The sequence below is a fragment of the Myotis brandtii genome, unplaced genomic scaffold, assembly GCF_000412655.1.
Source record: "Myotis brandtii unplaced genomic scaffold, ASM41265v1 scaffold517, whole genome shotgun sequence".
In the NCBI taxonomy this organism is placed as follows: domain Eukaryota; kingdom Metazoa; phylum Chordata; class Mammalia; order Chiroptera; family Vespertilionidae; genus Myotis; species Myotis brandtii.
Window position 1 is genome coordinate 1,353,780 of NW_005369706.1, and position 22,187 is coordinate 1,375,966.

Consider the following 22,187-nt stretch of genomic DNA (forward strand, 5'->3'; position numbering starts at 1 on the left):
TCATTTCAAACGGGCCGGATCCGGCCCGCGGGCCGTAGTTTGCCCACGGCTGACCTAGAGCCTCATTAGCTCAAAAGGTCCAGACTTAGTTCATCTGTTCATATAGTCCATGTTCTATCATTGCCATTAATACTTAGCAGTGCAACTCTGAGCTGTAAGATCTTAGAACCCCTCATAACTTCCCCAAGAAACACATTTCTCAATTTGTAACATTTTACTGGGGAGAAAAGATCATGGGACCTTCTTAGGCTGCAGTGGAGCCCGATACTCTGGAAATATCCAGTGATTTCTTAAATTTGTTGTCTTCAGAGACCGACGGCACCGAGAGCGAGATAAGGAGCGGGATCGGAATAAGAAGGACCGCGATCGGGATAAGGATGGGCACAGACGGGACAAGGACCGGAAACGATCCAGGTACCTGAGGGAATGAGGGGAATGCTCCCATCTCCTTCTCTCTGCATCTGAGTTTGGTCAGCTTTGTAAGAAGGTAAATTTTCCTTAGTGGATCCTGTTGGCAGTTGCTAAAGAGCTGCCTTTTTTATTTTTATTTGAAAATACATTTTTATTGATTTCAGAGAAGAAGGAAGAGGGAGAGAGAGATAGAAACACCAGTAATGAGAGAGAATCATTGATTGCCTCCCTCCTTCATGCCCCACACTGGGGATCAAGCCCACAACCTGGGTATATGTCCTGACCGGGAATTGAACCATGACCTCCTAGTTCATAGGTCAATGTTCAACCACCGAGACACGCCGGTTGGACAGAGCTGTCCTTTTTAGAAGGCATGTGTCTTTAGAACATATAACAGTTAGTGAAGTCACAACTCTTGAGGGTCAGCTTGTTCTTAGAATTTAGAAATGAGTTTGAAAAGGTTACCAGCCTACAAAGCATTCCTTTAGCTCCACTGAACCATTCAGTTTTCTACCCAGGTTATACAGCATGTGTTTTTGGGAATAGCTTAATGCCCTAGTGTCTTTTTTTTTTTTTTTTTTTTTTTTAAAAAAATTTTTTTGTTGATTTCAGAGGGGAAAGGAGAGGGAAAGAGAGAAAGAAACATCAATGATGAGAGAGAACCATCGACTGGCTGCCTCCTCCACCCCCCCTACTGGGGATTGAACCCACAACCTGGGCATGTGCCCTTGACCAGAATTGAACCTGGGACCCTTCAGTCCGCAGGCCGACACTCTATCGACTGAGCCAAACTGGCTAGGGCTTCCCTAGTGTTGATAGCTTTCTTCTGGAAACTTTTTATGCAGAGTTTTTATTTGGCCCCAATATGTACTTAGAATTCAGGGCAAAGGACAGAATTCTTATAACAAAGTTGTTTGAGATCTCTTGAAGATTACACTTTTAGCAGATGTGGGGAAAGGATTGCTATGACTGATAGTAAGGAAAATGAGGAAGGGACATATATAGCAGTGTCTTGGAAGGGTGTATATGAGTGGCTGTGTAGACTAAATTCACTGTGAATTATGAAGCAGGATTTTTTTCCCTTCAATGTGCAACTGCTATTTGGAGGAAATTTTTTTTTTTTAAATATATTTTATTGATTTTTTACAGAGAGGAAGGGAGAGGGATAGAGAGTTAGAAACATCGACCAGCTGCCTCCTGCACATCTCCCACTGGGGATGTGCCCGCAACCAATGTACATGCCCTTGACCGGAATCGAACCCGGGACCCTTTAGTCCGCAGGCCGACGCTCTATCCACTGAGCCAAACCGGTTTCAGCAAGGAGGAAATATTTTTGACATCAAAATATTTGGAAATATTTTAAAGTGAAGACCCACTTGCCAGAAGAACTTAGTTTCAGAAAAGGAGATTCAGGTAGATTGGGACCAAGACAGGGCCATCATTGTGTTTCAGAGCAGGCAGAGTGACCATGCCTGCAAAGGAAGCATCCAGTCCTGTGGGTGACCCTGGGCCAGTCTTGCTGAGTCATGGGAAAACTTCCATCCTCTTTTTGGGTGACCTATTCAGGGGCTGGGGTAAGACAGCTATAGACCTTTTCTGTTCTTTTTTCTTAAAGTTTATCTCCTGGACGAGGAAAAGATTTTAAATCTCGGAAAGACAGAGACTCTAAGAAGGATGACGAGGATGAACATGGTGATAAGAAGCCTAAGGCAAGCAAGAGGAAGGGTTTCTCATTTTCCTCTTGAATTCAAGCCCAATTTTGTGATCTTCAAAGGGATAGAGCCTTTATGTACTGAAGTTCTGTGTTTTATCTTCAGGCCCAGCCATTATCCCTAGAGGAACTTCTGGCCAAGAAAAAGGCTGAGGAAGAAGCTGAGGCTAAGGTAAGAACTTGAGGGTCTGTATTAGTTGGCTCGGGCTGCCATAGAAAACACGACAGGCTGGGTCACTCAAACAACAGCAATTTATTTGCTCCCCATTCTGGAGGCCAGTTGTCTGAAATCAAAGAGGCAGCAGGGCTGTTTCTTCTGAAGCCTTTCTCCTTGGTTTGTGGATAAATGTCTTTGTCTTCACACGGTCTTACCTCTGGGCATGCGCATTCCTGGTGTATATGTGTCCAAATTTTTAAAAAAATATATATTTTTAAAATAGATTTTTATTGATTTCAGAGAGGAGGGGAGAGGGAGAGAGAGACAGAAACATCGATCAGAGAGAAACATCAATCAGCTGCCTCCTGCACACACCCTACTGGGGATTGAGCCTACAGCCTGGGCATGTGCCCTGACTGGGAATCGAACCAGTGACCTCCTGGTGCATGGAACGATGCTCAACCAACTGAGCCACACCAGCTGGGGCAATTTTTTCTTTTTCTTTTAAGGACACCAGTCAGATTGAATTAGGACTTACCCTAAGGGCCTCATTTTACCTTCAGTGCCTCTGTAAAGGCCCTATCTCCAAATACAGTCACAATTTGAGGTACTGGGGGTTATGGCTTCCATATATGCATCTTGAGGGGACAAAATTCAGCCCATAACAGGATCCTAAGCCTGTTTGTATTTTTCTTAACAGGTTTAATGCCTGAGCAAATATTTTTGAGCTCCCTGCCATCTCCCAAACATCAGTGGTGTTCTAGCTCCTTTGTTTACAGTTCCCATCTATTTTGTAGCCCAAGTTCCTGTCCAAAGCAGAACGAGAGGCGGAAGCCCTGAAGCGACGGCAGCAGGAGGTGGAAGAGCGGCAGAAGATGCTTGAAGAAGAGAGGAAGAAAAGGAAACAGTTTCAAGACTTGGGCAGGAAAATGTTGGGTTCGTTTTCCTACCCCCTGTGGCCCCCGGATGGAAAGAAATGGGTGGGATGGGGTAGGAAGAGCTAGAAACTTGTTCTATAGTTTGGAAGAGGAAAGGGTGGGGGAAGTTTATAAGAAAAGTATCTTTCTGTTATATCCCCCATTTCCCTTGTCTCATAAATCTCCCTTTTTTCTCATTTGGTGTCCATTGTCTGGGTCCTGCCATGTTCTTTTTTATTTCCACTGAGCTCTTCTGTAGCTTTGCTTTGTTTGGTCTGCAGAAGACCCTCAGGAGCGAGAACGACGGGAACGCAGGGAGAGGATGGAACGGGAGACCAATGGCAATGAGGATGAGGAAGGGCGGCAGAAGATCCGGGAGGAGAAGGATAAGAGCAAGGAACTGCATGCCATTAAGGTGCAGGCCTTGGTTCTGTTTTCACTCCCCACTCCCCACACACAAATGAGCTTTAATTATTTAGCCATTCTGATCTCTGCATGCGAGCTTTGGGCCTCAAGCTTGATGGGCTCTGCGTTCTGTCTGTGGGCAGGAGCGTTACCTGGGTGGCATTAAGAAGCGGCGCCGAACGAGGCATCTCAATGACCGCAAGTTTGTCTTTGAGTGGGATGCATCTGAGGACACATCTATCGACTACAACCCACTGTGAGTGGCTTCAGGCCTAAACTAGATCTTTTTTTTAAATTACACTTGACATTCAATATTCTGTTAGTTTCAGGTATATGGCATAGTGGTTGGACATTTATGTAACTTTCAGAGTGATCCCCCCATAAGTCTAGTACCCACCTGAGACCATACATAGTTATTACAATAGTATTGACTATATTTTCTATGTGCTACTTTACATCCCATGACTATTCTGTAACTGCCTATTTGTACTTCTTAATTCTTTCACCTTTTTCACTCATGTTCCCCAACCCCCTTCCATCTGTCCCATCAGTTCTCTGTATCTATGAGTCTATTTCTGTTTTGTTGGTGTATTTATTTTGTTTTTTTAGTTTCCACATATAAGTGAAATCATATGGTAGTTGTCTTTCTCTGTCTGACTTATTTCACTTAACACAGTACCCTCTAGGTCCATCCATGGGTTGCAAATGGTAAGATTTTATTCTTTTTTATGGCTGAGTAATATTCCATTGTATATGTGTACCACATTTTCTTTGTCCAATTGTCTATTGATGGACACTTAGGTTGCTTCCATATATTGGCTGTTGTAAATAATGCTGCCGTGAATATAGGGGTGCATGTATCTTTTCCAGTTAAGTGTTTTGGATGTCTTTGGATAAATACTCAGAAGTAGGATTGCTGAGTCATATGTTAGTTTTATTTTTAATTATTTGAGGAACTGCCATACTGTTTTCCATAGTGGCTAGACCAATTTTGTAATCCCACCAACAGTGTACAAGAGTTCCCTTTTGTCTACATTCTCCCCAATACTTGTTACTTTTTGATAATAGGCATTCTGACAAATGTGAGATGATATTGTGGTTTTGATTTGCATCCCTGATGATTAGTGATGTTGAGCATCTTTTCATGAGTCTAATGGCCATCTGTATATTCTCTTTGGAGAAGTGTCTATTCAGGTCCTCAGCCCATATTTTTACTCAGATTGTTTGTCTTTTTGGTGTTAAGTTGTATGAGTTCTTTATATATTTTATTTATTTATTTTTCAACAACAAACATTTCTTGCAATTCTGAAAGCTGAGAAATCTAACATCAAGGATTCAGGGTATCTAGTGTTTAGTGAGAACAGTATTCTTGATTTGTACATGGCCATCTTCTTACTGTATCTTCACATGGCAGAGAGCCTGAGTTCTTCATATATTTTAGATATTACCCCTTATTAGATGTATTATTAACGAATAACTTCTCCCATTCCGTAGGTTGTCTGTCAGTTGTAGAGAGAAACAATGACTGTAGAGATAGGATTAAGATAAGCTGGGATGGGGAAGTTGATAAACTAGTATTAACCCAACCCTCTGCGTGAGGAAAGACCCTGGCTAGGAAGGGGAATGTACATATTGGTAGTCTGCCCTTCCCTCCTGCTGCTGTAACAGCTCCTTTTTTTCTTCCTCTGTCCCAATCCCAGGTACAAAGAACGGCACCAGGTGCAGTTGTTGGGGCGAGGCTTCATTGCAGGCATCGACCTAAAGCAGCAGAAACGAGAACAGTCACGTTTCTATGGAGACCTAATGGAGAAGAGGAGGACACTGGAAGAAAAGGAGCAGGAGGAGTGAGTGGTCAGGGCTGGGGTGGTTGGGCACAGCCCAGAGTGTACAGAAAGGAGTTGGGGAAACTGATCCCACTTACTCCTCATGATCCTGCTCCAGGGCAAGACTCCGCAAACTTCGTAAGAAGGAAGCCAAGCAGCGCTGGGATGATCGTCATTGGTCCCAGAAGAAGTTAGATGAGATGACGGACAGGGACTGGCGGATCTTCCGTGAGGACTACAGCATTACCACCAAAGGTGGCAAGATCCCTAATCCCATCCGATCATGGAAAGACTCTTCTCTGCCCCCACACATCTTGGAGGTCATTGATAAGTGTGGCTACAAGGTGAGGAGGGGCAGATTGGTTCAGAAGACCTGGCATGTTCCTATGTTGTAGGGGATACAAACTTGGTGCCTTGACTGTTGGGTGCCTTCTCTGCCAGAGGGCACCAAGGTGATACTGTCTATTACTTCCTGGTGGAAGTATTGGCCTTCGGTGATTGTGTTTGTTCTCAGGTCCCCATTCCTGTGAACTAGGCTTGGTGTCCTCCCATTGTGCTAGCATATGTGCCCACTCTATCGGCAGTAGCCCAGGTAGTATAATTCTGCCTGTACCCATTACTCTCTCTGGGTCACTGCAGGAACCAACACCTATCCAGCGTCAGGCAATTCCCATTGGGCTACAGAATCGTGACATCATTGGTGTGGCTGAGACTGGCAGTGGCAAGACAGCAGCCTTCCTTATTCCATTGCTGGTCTGGATCACTACTCTTCCCAAAATTGACAGGTGGGGTCATCTGTTACCAGTTGGAGTGGTTTAACTGGGTAGGGATGGTGAAAGTGGCAAATGAGTGTTTGGTTTTCTTTTTTTTCTTTTTTAAATCTTTATTGTTGAAAGTATTCCATATGTCCCCTTTTGCCCCCCATTAATCCCCTCTAGTCCGCCCCCATGGTTTCCTTTCTTTTTTATTGATTTTAGGGAGGAAAGGAGAGGGAGAAATAGAAACATCAGTGATGAGAGAGACTCATTGATTGGCTGCCTCCTGCATGCTCCCTACTGGGGATCAAGCCCGCAGCTCCGGACATGTGCCCTGACTTGGAATCGAAACATGATCTCCTGGTTCATGGGTCGATGTTCAACCACTAAGCAACACTAGCCGAGCTGGAGTCTCTGATTTTTCTTTTTTTAATCTTCAAACATTTAATTTTATTTTTAATCTTTATTGTTGAAAGTATTACATATGTCTCCTTTTTTTCTCCCATTGACTCCTTATAGCTCACCACCGCCCCAGGCCTTCACCACCCTATTGTCTGTGTCCATGGGTTATACATATTGGAATCTCTGATTTTTAAGGGAGATCATTGCACCCTCTTCCCACCATCCTCTCCATTTCCATAGCTGCTCTTAAGTGTGACTTTGTCTTGCTCCTGTTTGTGGCTGCATGGGAACCAAAACTCATGAAACTGGGATGCCCCATTTACCACAGGATCGAAGAGTCAGACCAGGGCCCTTATGCTATCATTCTGGCCCCCACCCGTGAGCTGGCTCAGCAGATTGAGGAAGAAACCATCAAGTTTGGGAAGCCACTAGGCATCCGCACTGTGGCTGTCATTGGCGGCATCTCCAGAGAAGACCAGGGCTTCAGGCTGCGCATGGGTTGTGAGGTTTGTTCACCTGGCCAGCAGCCAGCCCACCATTTAGACTGTGCTGTTTTGGGGCTTTTTCTAGTTTCTGCCACAGACATTCAGTCAAATGAAGAAGAGGGCTGGGTTATATAGATGTACTACTGTTATTGAGAACTTATGCACCAGGGATTGTACTGTGCATGTCAGTAATTCTCACAACCATATGAGAGTACAGAGGGGAACATCCATTATACAGATGCAGATGAAGCTCCGGTCAATAACTTGTCCAAAGTCACACAGCTGGCAGTGGGCAAAGCTGAGATTCATATCCAAATCCTGTGCCCTTAATCACTGCCAGACCAAGTCATTGACTTTGTGTGTTGCTACCTTTTCAGGCTAGGGAAGGAGAGCTTTTTATAACAAGTCTGATATAGGAATTGAGTTTTTTGCAGACTTCTTAGTGTATTATTTTATATAACCCCCTTCACAATATCTCTTAGTCTCTCTTCCATCTAAGAAAGTTTCTTCTGATTTTTCCTCCTCTGTCTAACCCCTATATCTTATTCAGAGACCCCATTCATTCCTGAAAAAATGCAAGATAGCAACAAGCAATTTTGTGCCAATTCTCAGGAACCTTCACTGCCAAACATAATTAGAGGTTGGGGGTCTAAGTTTCTTAGCATTGGGGTTCTGTTGTCCAAGTGAGTGGGTAGTTCACAGAAGAGAGAAGAAGGGTGTATCTGCTGGGGCTACATATGATTCCACTATACCCTCTAGATTGTGATTGCTACCCCAGGACGTCTGATTGATGTGCTGGAAAACCGCTATCTGGTGCTGAGCCGCTGTACCTACGTGGTTCTGGATGAGGCAGATAGGATGATGACATGGGTTTTGAGCCAGACGTCCAGAAGATCCTGGAGCACATGCCTGTCACCAACCAGAAACCGGACACGGATGAGGCTGAGGACCCTGAGAAGATGTTGGCCAACTTTGAGTCAGGAAAACATAAGTACCGCCAAGTAAGGCTGCTTCCCTGGGTTGGGAAGATTTGGGCAAGTTGGCAGACCTGCTCTAGGGCCCTTCTTGCCTTACATGGGCTCAGAGTACATGTTTCCAAAATGGTGAGGCCTGCCTAGATGCAGTCCTCTGACAGTTGTAGCCATTTAGCTTAACCCTGGAAAAATGATTCCAAACAGTCACGGTACTGTCCACTATAGATGCTAGCCAATGCCCTCAGCCCTTCTTATCATCATGAGATGCCAAGTTCAGGTACTAAGGAAAGAAGTGGGAAGGCAAAGGACACTATTTCCTAAGGTGGTGGCTATGAAAGTTTACAACATGGTTTATTTTAGATTCTTCAGCCTGGGCTGTACTGCCTGTGGCGATGGTAGGATATGTGATTGTATCTTCCTGGGCCCAAGGCTGAGCGTCCTGTTTTCCTAGACGGTCATGTTCACGGCCACCATGCCCCCAGCCGTGGAGCGTCTGGCCCGGAGCTATCTTCGGCGACCTGCTGTGGTGTACATCGGCTCTGCAGGCAAGCCCCATGAACGTGTGGAACAGAAGGTCTTCCTCATGTCAGAGTCAGAGAAGAGGTATGGGGACAGCTGAGCCAGGGGAAATGGGGTGGAGAAGGAGCCTTTTCAGTGGGAGTGGTGGCTGAAGGGCGATTGTTCTGCCTTGTTTTCTTGTTCAGTGCCATGGGCATTGAAGAGCCTGGAATTGGTGTTTGTAGATCAGGGTTGGGCATTTCACTTGAGTAGGAGGTAGTGTGCATCTCATTTTTCTTCTCTTCTCCCCAGGAAAAAGCTGCTGGCAATCTTGGAGCAAGGCTTTGACCCACCCATCATCATTTTCCTCAACCAAAAGAAAGGCTGTGACGTTTTGGCCAAATCCCTGGAGAAGATGGGGGTGTGTCTGGCGGGGGAGGGCAAAGTCCCGTCTCTTTGGTGTTACTTTCTGAAATTAGAGGGCCCTTCCTAGGCTCCTGCTCTCAATTTTCACCCATTTTTCAATTTCTCCAGTATTGAACAAGTCAGGGCCAGAGGGAAAAGGGAGGTGTGATGGAGATCGGAGGACTAAGACTGTCCATTCCAGTAGTGGCTGCCAGAGCTCCCTTGGGTCTTCCTCCAGGTGGGCTTGGGCCAGGGAGAGTTATTTATTTTTTAAATATATTTTTATTGATTTCAGAGAGGAAAGGAGAAGGAGAGAAACATCAATGATGCGAGAGAATCATTGATTGGCTGCCTCCTGCCCACCCCCTACTGGGGATGGAGCCTACAACCTGGGCATTTACTCTGACCGGGAATCAAACCGTGACCTCCTGGTTTATAGGTCGGTGCTCAATCACTGAGCTACACTGGCCCAGCTAGGGAGAGGTTTTGAGACAGGTATTCTGGCAGGGTCTGAGGATGTAAAATAGGATGGGTCAAAGTTTGTTGTGTTTATGAATGTTTCGGGGAGGGGATAGTGTGGTCAGGAGGATCAGTAGATCAATGTCTTGATACTTAGTGTTTAAACTTCCTTAAACTTCTTGGTCTCTGCTTTCTACCCTCATCTTTCACCCTCATCCTCTCTACTTCTAATCTGTGTGGCTTCATATCTCACCCCTGATTTTACCTTTGACCTTGCCCTGGTGCTCTCTGCCATGCCACATCCTGTTCTCTCCCACCCATTCTTCAGCTCACCTGTACTCTCCTTCTTTCAATTGCATTCATTCTTTCTCCTGCCTCCTTTCCCTTTTCCTTCTACCTGCTGCTCTCTGAAACCCCCTCTCTCTGTCCCTACTCCCTTTTAACTTCTGTATCTTTCCATGATTCCATTGCACTTTCTTCACCTCACCATTCTCCCAACAGTACAATGCTTGTACATTGCATGGTGGAAAAGGCCAGGAGCAGCGAGAATTTGCACTGTCTAACCTCAAGGCTGGGGCCAAGGACATTTTGGTGGCTACAGATGTGGCAGGTCGTGGTATCGACATCCAAGATGTGTCTATGGTGGTCAACTATGATATGGCCAAAAACATTGAAGGTAAGTGTGAGGAAAGTGGCTGCAGTCTGGGGAAGGGGACACTCCTTGTCTCATTCCCCTTTAGTCGGGTGCTGCTGCCATCTCTCACGGCTGTCTCTCAAATGGCGTGTCCCAGTGAGAAGAGCTCCTACTCTTTTATTTTAAGATTTTAAATTGATTTTTAGAGAGGAAGGGGGGTACGGAGAAACATTGATTGAGAATGAAACATCAGTTGGCTGCCTTCTGCATGCCCCCTACCTGGGATTGAGCCCGCAACCCGGGCATGTGCCCTGACCAGGAATGGAACCAGCAACCTTTTGGTGAATGGAATGACACCGAACCAACTGAGCCACACTGGTCAGGGCGAGCTCCTACTCTATCTCATGTGGGCGTGTTGTCCCAGTACCTGGGGGTAGCACACTGTGTTTGGGGTGTGGAAGATAATGGGACTTGGCCCCTCAGTCTTAGTGTGGTAGGATGACCCCATCAGTAGTAGTTGTGGGGAGAACACGGTGGGTAGTGCAGGTTCAGGTAGTATGAGCTCTGTTCCTGCCTGTGGAGGTGTGGGGAGGACGATGCCTTTAGAAGTAGAGGCTTCAGACACTGCTCACCAGGGCATCTGGCCCGGTTCCCTGAGTAACGTTCCTCTCCCCCTTCCCCAGATTATATCCACCGCATTGGCCGAACGGGACGAGCAGGCAAGAGTGGTGTGGCCATCACCTTCCTCACCAAAGAGGACTCTGCTGTGTTCTATGAGCTGAAGCAAGCCATCCTGGAGAGCCCGGTGTCTTCCTGCCCCCCAGAGCTAGCCAACCACCCAGATGCCCAGCACAAACCAGGCACCATCCTCACCAAGAAGCGCCGGGAAGAGACCATCTTTGCCTGACACAGCACTCTTCCCACCGGCTTCAAGGCAGGCTCTGAAGCCTGTTCTTCAGGACCCTCACATCTCCCTTTCCAGGTCCTCACTCTTATGGGGGCTTAGGAAAAATTCAGACTGCTTGGCTAGACCCTCAGGTTTGAAGGCCTGAGCGTGGGCTGCAAAGGAGGGAAGCTGCTGCAGGAGACAGGGAGAACAAATTACCACAGGTTTGGGCCCAGCTCTGCCCCTCTGGCTGACTTGGGGATGGCCAGTGTCAGGGGCAGCCAATGGCTTTGCCTTCCAGGCTGCTGGGAGGGTTTCTTCGAACAGACTTGACACTTCGCACAGCATAAGCTGCAGCAACATTGTTGCCCTAGATGACCCAGGGGATCGGCACTGTGAGGATTATGAACCTTGGACTCTTATTGTCATTTTGATAGCATTTGCCCTTTTGGATTATAAAACAAGGTGAGAGCCTTGTTTAGAGCTGTGCACGGCCCCTGTGCCAAGGGGTGCTGTGCACCCCGGGCATCCCTCAACCAGGGAAGTTTTTTAGATGTGGGTCAGGGTGAGCCGGCTGTGTCCATCTTGAAGTCACTGAATAAAATTTCTGTTTTCTATTCTCTGAAAAGATGAGTTTGTATGTTCTGAGAATAAATACATGAATATTAAGGCTGTATCTAGTTCTAGCTAACTTCCTCTCCCAGAGGCTCCCTGGTACCACAGAAGACAGACTTGGGAGATGAAAGAAAATCACATCTGTAGCAGAGCCTAGGACAGTGATGGCGAACCTTTTGAGCTCGGCGTGTCAGCATTTTGAAAAACCCTAACTTAACTCTGGTGCCGTGTCATATATAGAAATTTTTTGATATTTGCAACCATAGTAAAACAAATATTTTTGATATTTCATATATTTAAATGCCATTTAACAAAGAAAAATCAACCAAAAAAATGAGTTCGCGTGTCACCTCTGACACGCGTGTCATAGGTTCGCCATCACTGGCCTAGGATCTCAGCTGATAGTCCAAGTCTACAGGAGGCACGTTGGGGTTGGAAAAGCCATGACGGCAGTATCCTCATGCATCTTTCCTCCCCTTCTCTAGCCTCACTAAATGTGTGGCTCTGGCCTGGATAGCCCTTAGGGAGCTTTCCACAGGGTGAGAAAGGAAAGCAGTTATGAAACTGGCAGGTGAGGCACAATGGGACCACTCTCGCCCCCTGGTGCTGTGTGCCTGACACCCAGCTTTCAGTCTCTTTGCTTGTGGCTCCCCAGTTGCTGAGCTCACTGCTCATGGGAGGGGGTGGCGGTGGGCACCAGGAGCCTCAAGGAGTGATGAGTTAGGTTGTAAAAAGAGGGCTGCAGGGCCTGGGTCCTCCCCCAGTACCATCTTACTCCTCTGTTCTTCCTTACTCTAAAATTGTTGGGCAAATACATGGCGTTTAGGTTGTAACTATAGGGCCTGAGGCAGGGACAGCGGAGGCTGTGAGTAGGCCTCTTCCCCACCTCCCAAAACAAGTCCTTTCTGTGCTGCTGAATGTTTCCCTCCAGCACCTGGGCCTGAGGGCATAGTGGGGGGGGGGGCTGGGAATACAGTTTCTTCCCAGCTCTTCTTTTCTCCTTCCCACTCAGTGGGTCCTCTGTGAGAGAAAGGCCAGGACATTTCTTTGCCTTCTCTCGACTTGGGCCACACAATGAGGAACCGGCCACCTGAGCTGGCAGACAGAACAGGAGCCCAAAGGACTGTGCATGGTGTTTATTAGTGATGACAGTGAGGTGGGTCAGGGTCTTGTGGAGCATGCTCTGTAGGTCACACACTAGAGCCATAAGGCAAGGGTAGCCAGGTAGACAGGGCCTCTGAGGGCTGTCCACTGTGTCCTGTCTCTCCCCACCTAACCGGAACATAACAAGCGGCAGCTGGAATGAGGGAATAAAGTTTGGGGCCCATGTGCCCCGGGAGGCATGAGGGCCAAGAACAGAAATGACAGGATGCAAGAGCAAAAGGATGAGGGGGGCAAGGAGGCCCCCAAAGCTGTTCCATACGGTCTCTGCTACACATGCCCTCCCTTCCCAAAGCCTCAACTCGGGTCAGCTCCCTACCACCATTTGGCTTGACTATGCTCCTGTCCCTGGTCCCGTCCGATGTTAGGAAGATTCCTGGCAGGGTGAGGAGAGCCCTTCCATTCCAGACCCTCAGCTGTAAGGCCTTTGGCCCCAGCCCAGCCAGCCTGCTACTCCAGCCTTGTAGGTAGATGCCTCCCCAGCTGATGGATGGGAGTGCCACCCTGTTGGGCTTTGATTGTCTCTTTTCTCGAGTGGCAGTGAGGTGAGTGGAGGTCCTCAGACCCCAAAGCACAAAGCCTGAATCCTCTGACTGTTAGGACTTGTGTCTGCTCAGGAGCCTTGTTTCTTCCTCATGTCATGTTGCCCACACCCCAGCCTCTTGTCACTTTGAGGGGGCATCCCTTCCCTGAGTCTGATGGGAAGGTCCCTGCTAAGGGGATCCTGGCCTGAGGGCACTGCCCAGTGGGGCAGCTTCTTGTGCAGGAGGAGAGGAAGGTGCCAGGGTTGCAGCACACACAGCTAGTACCTGGAATGGGAGGCTAGGGGTGTCACTGCCCAGGAGGTAAGGGGGACCCTGCTTTTCCCAGAACATTAGGATCACAGGCAGCCCTGGAGCTGGGCAAGGGGTTGTGAGGGGCTCAGCCTAGTGCCAGCCTAGTGCCAGTCTAATGCCAACCTGCCTGGAGTGGGTGCCCCAGCCAGCTGTGCCTGTGCCTGCCAGGGTAGGACAGCAGGAGGCGGTCAGTAGCTATCCTTGGGCCAGGGCCGGTTGCGTTGCCAGTTCCGCTCATTGTGATTGTTCTCCGAGTCCTGGACGAGGAGTCGGTCTTGGGGGTCATGCCCATTAGCACTAGGCAGCCCAGAGGTGTGTTGGCGGTGAGGCTGGTACAGGTCCTGGTAGGCGTCTGCATAGTCCTCCTCCAGGTGGCGGGAGCTACGCTGCGAGGATCCTGTCCAGGCTTGGCGGGAGCTCTCGCTGGCCTCATCTGAGGGCATCAAGCTGTCCCGCTCAAGGGGTGAGTGTTCTTCGCCACGCTCCGCCAGCAGCTGCTGGTTCTGGGGGTAACACACCAGCTCTAAGTGAGGCAGTACAGACCTCACCCCCCTCAACCCTCCGTTCCTGGGTAGAGGAACTAGTGCAAGGGAGGGAAGCATACTGCCTTATTCTTCCTCTTCAGATATGGAAAACTGGAGCTTTTGACTCCAGCAAAATTCAGACTCTGCCTTCAAGACAGACCAGAGAGCCCTCACCAGTTTGGCTCAGTGGATAGGGCGCCGGCCCATGGACTGAAGGGTCCCAGGTTCGATTCCAGTCAAGGGCATGTAGCTTGGTTGCAGGCTCGATCCCTGGCCCTGGTGCGGGAGGCAACCAATCGATGTGTCTCTCTCACATCGATGTTTCTCTGTCTCTGCCTCTCCCCCTCCCTTACACTCTCTCTAAAAATCAATGGAAAAATATCCTCCAGTGAGGATTTAAAAAAATAGCAAAGTTTGAGAGTATGTTTCTTTTGAGCCTTAGAAAAGTAACCTCTTGATGTATTCCCTCTCTCATCAGGGAGTTCCTTTGTCCATCTGCCCTAGCTCAAACTGGAGGCCAAGGACAAGCCTCTGGGCAGGGAGGGGGCATTGCTTTGGCTGGCTTAGCCTAAACATCAGTGCCAACTGGAAATGACTACCTGAAGTCCAGGGATGGCACCGGGAGGACCCAGAAGTCCAGGGCTGGGGGCTGGGTGGTGGGTGGCACGCCAGTAAACCTCCAGGTATTCAGCCAGATGCTCACAGGCATCCTCCAGCTGGTTCTCATCCAAAATCACATCAAATGACTCCTAGGGAAAGGGGGAATGTTGGCTTCCTCTAAGCAGCAGTCCCCGCCCCATCTCCATCACTGCCCCAGCCCTAGAAAAGCAAGAGGGCACAGGAGCAGCTGCCCCAGGCACTCACTGGTGGGCACTGAACCAGCTTATCATATGCCATCATCTGCACAGTCAGGTGCTTCATCTGTGACTTCCCTCGGGAGCGGATGAGACGCTGGAGTACCTGAGGGGAAAGGGCAGAGTGAGGCCTGGAGTCTCTGGGAGCCCTGGGCAGAGCTGGGCCTAGAAGGAACTGGGCATGTCCCCCACTTGTGATTTGGCAACAGGAAAATGGAACTCAGGAGCCGTGGGGCAGGGGCCGAGCTAAGCTGTGATGCATTCTAGGAGGGCAGCCCTGGGGGCCTCCCCCACCTCTGCTGCTGGCTTACCTTCGGTGAGGATACTTTGACAAACACGATGATGGGGGCCAGTGAGGTCTTGGCCAGCTGTGCTGGGTGGTTGATGGTGTCAGCATCCAACACTACCAGCTGCAGGGATTTGGCCAGCTCAAAAATGCGCTCAATCTCACTCTGTACTTCAGCTATAGAGGGAGCAAGTGAGCCACAGTGTTCACCGGCGGCTCCCCCCACTTCCTCCAGTGGGGCTAGGGGGCCTCCCCAATGATGGAGGGAGAGGGCGTTCATCAAGGCCTGGGCAGGCAGAAGAATAGGGGACTGAGGAGACTGGGGTGTGTTCTTGCCAATCTTGGGGCAGGCAGAGGAAGAGTTGGGAAAGAAAAAGGTAGGAGGAAGGTTCTCAGGAAGGCCTGCATGAGCAGAGAAGCAGGAGCTGGGGACTTCTCACCGATGCTGGAGCGGGCGGAGGAACGCTCAATGATGGTCCTCTTGCCAGGATTGTTGAGCACAGAGCGCTTTGCCAGCGAGAGGTCCGCTGTGACTCGGGTGATGGAGATCCTGGGGTGGCAGTGGAGAATCACAGCTCACTTCTAAATTTCAAGCTCTAGGCCCCTCCTTACACAGGACCTCCTAATTCCTAACTTTCCCTTTAGAAAAGACCTTGCTATAGACATATGTTAGGAAGCAATGATTTCTCTGGTTCTCAGGCCAGAGCAGCTTACCTGCCATCAAACCTATGTTTGAGGAAGTCAAAGAGAGCCTTCTGCATCATGTCTGTGACCTGGGTGGGAGAGATGAGGGGAACGGAATGGAACTGGCTGAGGGCCTTCTTGGAGAAGGGCAGCATCAGCAGGCATGGCCCTGGAGCCCATCCCCTCCACACACGGGCCCCTCCCATTGTCCCTGGGGCCTTCCCACGGCAGGCTTGGCAAAGGTGATCTTTGGGGTCAAGGACTTCCTCTCACCTCATAACCTTTCAGAGAGGGTCCCACCAGCACCACAGGCCGCATGGAGGGCACCACATCATATGGGGGAACATGTTCTGCCTGCAGAATTGACGTGAGGTCAAGCAAAGCCATGGCCTGCTGGCCTGCCCTATGCTGACTGGTGTGGGGCCAGTTCAGAAGTTCTGGGCTCCCGCCCTCCCTGTCCTGCTGCCCCTCCACAAGGACTGCCCGGAAGCCTGTTCCTATAGCCATGACCATGAGCCCCCAAGCCCTGGTCTCTTCCTTGACTCACCTGTTTTTGCTTCTGCTTGGCTTTTTGGAAAAGGAAATAAAAGATTAACGTTGGTGAAAGAGGAAAAGGCCCTGGGGGCATGTATTCCCTTCCCCAGGGGAGACACTGGGCTTCTGCCAGCACTTCTGACCCCTCCCCAACCCCGCCCCACACAGTTCACCTGGGGAAAAATCTCCCTGCCCCGTGTCCTGGTGACCCACCTACCCAGGATAGGTGGGCTGTGGGGAGGCTACCTAGAGATGGAGGAGGGGAGCGTCGGTTGCCAATGTCACTCAGGCTGGAAGGGTTTCCGGATCTCCTGAAAGGAGAAAGGAAGGTCAGTAAGCGCCTATGTTCCACATTATTTAACAGTTGTATACATTTCCTTGTATCTTAGCTAGTGAGGGAGGCGTGACATGTGCATTTGTGTGTGCATGCGTGCATATTTGTGCAGTGTAAATGTGTATAGGTGGGAATGAGTGTGTATTTTAGGGGGGTGGGATATGTATGCATGTGTAGTAAAGTGGACTCCGGGTAAAGTGCCCATGTTGAGAGGGGCAGGGAATGTTTATTGAGTCATAGCCCTGCTCTCACCTGGCCTTCTGCTCCTGCTTGAGCCGGATGCTCTCCAGGCGCTGCGGGCTGGGGATGAAGGCGATGTCCCCGCCCTCTTTCACTAGCCGGCCGATCCACCAATCATTGCTGTACTTCTGGGTGTGGGATGGAGCAGAAAGGGGAGGTGAGGGAGGAGGCACAGGCCTCAGTTCTGGCTCTCCAGCTTGAGGAGCCAGGGAGGTATTCAAAGAGCTGGTCTGACCAAGGCAGCATAAGGGGTGAGGGGTTGGGGGGGGGGCAGGAGAAGGTACCAGAGGGAAGGACAGCCAGGTTTGAGCCACCCCAAGATTTTAGCGTGATGCATCATAGCTGTCACCTGCAGGGGACCTAAGAGGCAGCTAATCTAACTGCTGACTTTACACATGTGAAGACTGAGGCCCAAGCCAGATCTCAGAAGTATGGAGACCCTGAGGATTGTTGGGTTTTTGGATAAAAGGGGTGCATGGGTGTGTGTTAAGGATAAAGCTGAGGAGTTCGGGGACTTGTTTATAGACTGAGGATTAAACTAAGAGGATAGGAACTGGGGCAAGAGGAGGGAAATTAAATGGCTTCTATTTGGGGGGTGTGGGTGGTCACCTCTTTAATGTGCAGAAAATCTTTGGCCTCAAAGTTGACTCCAGAGCCCTGGACTGGGCACTCCTCGTCCAGTACACCACAGTAGCTGACATTGGTCCTCACAGCAAATGCCACAGGTTTGTGCTAGAGAATTTGGCCATCAGTGCCAATGAGGGGAGCCTCAGAGCACCCTTCCAGTCCCACTGCCCCATCAGCAGAGGGTGGGGGCCCCATTCAACCCATCACATACACACAACCTTTCACATTCACGTACATCCTGCCCACTGACTGCTAGGGACGTAGGACCGAGTACAAGCTTCCACCCAGCCTGGCCTGTTCTGCCCCCAGCTCACAAGCAGATACCTTGGCTCTCTCCAGCTGCTGCTGGGCCTGGCTCTCCACTTCCCGCCGGGCACTCTCCCGGTCCTCCTCCAGGGAGACGTCTGAGTCCAGAGATGGGCGGCTGGTATAGGAGTCAGCTGAACCCTGGCATGGGGGAGAGGCTGTGATCCCTGGGCTCAAGGGGCACCCTTGGAACCCTATGGCAGTGCCTCCACAAACCCCAGCCTCTCCCTGTCCACAGAGGTGGCTGGGCCCCAACAGTCCCTCCAATTTCCCTGAAAAGGGCCCCAGTATATCTGGGGCTGCAGGAGTGCCACCCAATCCATATGTGCTAAGATCTGCCCCCTCCCCCGAAGCCTATTAATACTGCAGCTTTGAATAGAGCCTTCACTTCCCTCCTTCCTCCCTTTCCTCCCCTCCACCACCTCCTCCTCCAAGGCAGAGGGAAGATGTCTTGAAGATGATATATTGAAGATAATTCTGAATCCAGGCGACCCAGCCCTCTTGTTCACATCAGCCTGCAAAGCCACCTAGACGTTACCGCTTTAAAATGACTGGCAGATGAACAGCCAGTTGGGAACAGTCAGGAGATGCTGGTTGGTACGGCACTGTTCCTGAGAGTCAGGATACAGCCGTCCACCCCTTAGATCTCATCTCCCCGAGTCCCTATCCTTCCAGGGTGAAGAGGACACAGAGCTGCCAACTCCTGGGAGTTTCTTCCTCTCTACTCTCCCTATCCCCACTTTTCTCTCACACATGCTGGGGCAAATGGCCAGGTGTGGGCAGCAAACAAAACACAGACTGGCCCGGCCGGTGTGGCTCAGTGGTTTAGCATCGACCTATGAACTAGGAGGTCACGGTCTGGGCACATGCTGGGTTGTGGGCTCAATCCCCAGTGTGGGGCATGCAGGAGGCAGCTGATCAATGATTCTCTTTCATTGATGTTTTTCTCTCTTCCTTCCTCTCTGAAATCAATAAAAAATGTTAAAAAAAAAAGGACACAGACTAAAGGCAACACAAAGCTATCTCCATGAGCCTGTGAGGCTGAGCCACGCCCACAACCTGGCTGATAGCTCCCAGCTCACCCCCAAGGGGATATCAGCCAGGAGGAAGGCCAAGTTGGTGCCAGCCAACCCAGTGGAGGAGCAGGACCCTGGGGATGTAGGGAGGAGGTCATTGGTAACCTGAGCCAGGAGAGTGTCTGAGTCTTATCCACAGTAAGAGTCTTTGGGCAATGAGGATGCATTTGGAGGGTTGCAGAGCTCACCTTCAAGGCCGTGAGGAAGATGCACAAATGAGCAAGAGAAACTGGGCCTTAGGACAGGAGGACAGAGGTCAGGATGTCTGGGTTTACCCCCAGTTTAGGGTAAAGGGAATCTTTCGTTTTCTGCCCCAGTTTCCCCTCTTTATGATCAGAGACCTGCAGTGATACTTCCATCAATTCTGAGGTGCAGGTGGCAGAGATAAGGTTGGAGCCTAGATAAGGAGTCCATGTGGGAATGTGTGTGTGAGTACGGAAGGGGGTTTAGGACATTCTCGGACTGAGGAACATTCCTTCAAGCCCGCAGTGCATGACTCCCTACAGAAGGCAGCAGAGGCCAGACTCTCAGTGGGGAAGACAAACTGCTGTCCGCCATGCCCTCTGCTCCAGCCCCTCCATGGGCAAGGGGGCCGGTCAGCTTGATGTCAGCCCAGGCCCTAGGGCCTAAGCTAAGTCAATGTTGTGGTAGACAACATGCAGATAGCACAGTGGGGGAAAGTCTCTCATTTTACAGAGGAGTAGAGTCTGCCTGCTGTTTCCCATCTCTCTTGAGAACAAAATAAGGCTGGCTTGGCAGTTGGATAAAGAGGGGCTGAGCCCCAGGAAGAACCTTTACATGGTCCGTAGAGAGGGAAACCTCCTTCCAGGGGTCTTAGATACAGAATGTACCTCAGTGGGAGACGGCTGCGTGCATGGAATAGGGCCCAGCGGGCTGGGAGGCAGGAGGCAAGGTAGGATGACCACTCACTTTGATAAGCACCTTTCAGATGCCTCCTAGATGCCCAGACCTGTGCTGAGAGGAGTCTAACCTTTAGTCTCCGCTCTCCAGTTTCTCAGCCCAATTTAATCATCAGAGTAAGCCTGCCTGGAGCATCTGGATGACCTGACCTCTTGCCCTAGGATGGGAATGACAGGATCTCTCCCTAAATGTTTAATGAATTGGGCTCAGAATGAAACCCCTCTCCTTATTCCCAAGTCCTCAGAACTCACCTATCTCTCATGCTCTGGTCTCACGTAGGGAAGCCAGGATGCCTTTGCCAAGCCTTATCTGGGGTCTTGCCTCCCTTACCCCATTATGCCAAAACGGCCAGAGGCTCAGTACTTCGGAGCTGCCAGGAGTTGGCACAGTGCCCTAGTGGTGCCCCCCTTGCCTGGTGAGTGTGTGGGCAGGCTGCAGCTCCACTCTTGCCTGGCACGGGGGAAGGAGAGGAGGGAGATGAGCCGGTGGATTTATTTAGAGCCTGATCTCCCTCCTACTGCTTCAGAGGGGGCCCGAGAGAGAGCAAGGAGCCAGGCAAGAGAAAGGAAAGTGGAGGAGGGTGATCCAGGGACCAGAGAGGGGTGGGGCAAGTGATGGGTTAGCAGACTGCTCCCAACACCATCCACATGTCAGTCTTTACCTTACAGCAGCTCTTGCCTTCTCACTAGGGATGGGAAGAACCTTTTAGGGCAGTGGTTCTCAACCTTCTGGCCCTTTAAATACAGTTCCTCATGTTGTGACCCAACCATAAAATTATTTTCGTTGCTACTTCATAACTGTAATGTTGCTACTGTTATGAATCGTAATGTAAATATCTGATATGCAGGATGGTCTTAGGCGACCCCTGTGAAAGGGTCGTTCGACCGCCAAAGGGGTCGCGACCCACAGGTTGAGAACCGCTGTTCTAGGGCCTTCCAGCCCTACAGGGAGGTTTCTTCTTAAGCTCACCTTGGCCCCCTGGGCCATGCCAACTGTCTCTTCAACCATCGTAATAGGTGTCCACCAGAGCCTTGAAAATCATCTGCTCCTGCTGCCATGTAATTAGCCCTAGAGGCCCAGCGGGGAATTTGGCCCAGCAGGAGCCCAGCCCCAGAAAAGGACTGATAGCTGCCCACCGTGAGCCCTAACACTCATCTATCCTGGGTTTGGCAGCAAGTGATGAAAGAAGACTCCAGCACTCCACACTCCACTTTCAGCCCTGGAGTGCTCTACCTTACACCTATGGGACCCCTTCCCACCATTTAGTGGTCCTCTCCTTGCGTGATGTTTGAGAGAAGGGACTGCGAAGATAACTGCTCCCCGTCCGTGCCCCCTCTTTCCAGGCACTCTTCCTTCTCTCTGAGCTCCGGGAATCACTGCCTAATGAGCTGATTTGTCTCAGTGGGTCAGGAGATAAAAGCAAAGAGGAGAATTAAATATTTATTGGTTGCCTGGTTCTCTGAGCAAAGAGCTTCCTCTCCATCCCCAGGCCCTCAGCTCCTCTGGCTTCACCTCCAACCTCCATGCTGAGAGCAGGAGCTCAGGATGCCCGCAGCTCTGAGGACACCTCAGCAGGAGGCATGGGCGGGAGGGGGTCAGTCAGCCGGCCCACCCATGTGCTGGGGGCCCAGTTTCCAGCCTGGAAGAGAAGCTGGGCTGGAGGGAGGGTGAGGAGATAAGGCAAGCTCAGGCTGCACAGGAGAAGGGGTCATGGAGATCTTCAAGTTTTGTGATCTTCCTGTCTGAAGAGGCTGGTACCTGATCCTCTGCTGTTCTCCCAAGCTCCCTGAATTTGTCCTTTACATGAGGCACCGGTCTGGATTGTCCCCCTGGGAACCAAGAGACCCAGCTTCTCCTGTAGCGGTTGTGTTCAGACCTCACACATCCGCCTTTGGGAGCTCCAGACTGTGTGCCATGTCTAAAGCCCCTTTCCCCTCTACCTTTCTTCCTGAGCTTTGGAAACACCTGCTCGAGTCTTTCCCCCACACTACCCCCTCCCTGCACACAACCGCTGCCTCGGCCTGGGACTGGGGAGCCCCTGACATGAAAATCCATCTTCCCACTTCTCTGGAGCGCCCCCCGACATTCCCTGCCCCGCTCCTGGGACGTCTGTTCAAAGTACTGAACTGGGAGAAGGGTCCAAGGCAGAGGAGGCGTCACCCAACTTCCCCGCCCCCACCCTCGCCGTGGGCACTCACCGCCTCCGAGTCCTCAAACCCGGGCACGTAGGAGTCGTCATACATGGGGGAGTCCGGGTGGGGGGAGCG

General features: G+C 50.3%; 2 protein-coding genes across 5 annotated transcripts in view; one reads left to right on the forward strand and one right to left on the reverse strand.

Moving 5' to 3' along the window:
* The window catches only part of DDX23 (DEAD (Asp-Glu-Ala-Asp) box polypeptide 23), a 16,567-nt gene extending 4,969 nt beyond the window's left edge, over window positions 1-11,598 (forward strand). Inside the window, 16 exon segments of the mRNA XM_005877355.2 lie at window positions 310-414; window positions 2,027-2,120; window positions 2,229-2,294; window positions 3,077-3,215; window positions 3,478-3,611; window positions 3,745-3,857; window positions 5,302-5,445; window positions 5,543-5,768; window positions 6,064-6,209; window positions 6,910-7,087; window positions 7,826-7,925; window positions 7,928-8,067; window positions 8,492-8,643; window positions 8,851-8,959; window positions 9,904-10,078; window positions 10,720-11,598. Coding sequence (XP_005877417.1) covers window positions 310-414; window positions 2,027-2,120; window positions 2,229-2,294; window positions 3,077-3,215; window positions 3,478-3,611; window positions 3,745-3,857; window positions 5,302-5,445; window positions 5,543-5,768; window positions 6,064-6,209; window positions 6,910-7,087; window positions 7,826-7,925; window positions 7,928-8,067; window positions 8,492-8,643; window positions 8,851-8,959; window positions 9,904-10,078; window positions 10,720-10,943 — 2,245 coding nt within the window. The 3' untranslated portion in view covers window positions 10,944-11,598.
* A 1,060-nt stretch (window positions 11,599-12,658) lies between these two features.
* CACNB3 (calcium channel, voltage-dependent, beta 3 subunit) overlaps window positions 12,659-22,187 on the reverse strand; it is a 13,906-nt gene continuing 4,377 nt past the window's right edge. For 2 of the 4 annotated variants that reach the window (XM_014548641.1, XM_005877357.2), the window contains exons 2-13: window positions 17,942-18,064; window positions 17,600-17,722; window positions 17,003-17,118; window positions 16,663-16,727; window positions 16,430-16,449; window positions 16,156-16,236; window positions 15,913-15,971; window positions 15,639-15,748; window positions 15,224-15,375; window positions 14,923-15,018; window positions 14,658-14,807; window positions 12,659-14,037 (exon numbers count right to left, since the gene is read on the reverse strand). In XM_014548641.1, the coding sequence (XP_014404127.1) occupies window positions 13,723-14,037; window positions 14,658-14,807; window positions 14,923-15,018; window positions 15,224-15,375; window positions 15,639-15,748; window positions 15,913-15,971; window positions 16,156-16,236; window positions 16,430-16,449; window positions 16,663-16,727; window positions 17,003-17,118; window positions 17,600-17,722; window positions 17,942-18,064 (1,410 nt within the window). In that variant the 3' untranslated portion in view covers window positions 12,659-13,722. Of the gene's footprint in view, window positions 14,038-14,657; window positions 14,808-14,922; window positions 15,019-15,223; window positions 15,376-15,638; window positions 15,749-15,912; window positions 15,972-16,155; window positions 16,237-16,429; window positions 16,450-16,662; window positions 16,728-17,002; window positions 17,119-17,599; window positions 17,723-17,941; window positions 18,065-22,118; window positions 22,182-22,187 lie in introns of those variants that run through there. The other 2 variants (XM_005877356.2, XM_005877359.2) reach the window with 2 other exon arrangements.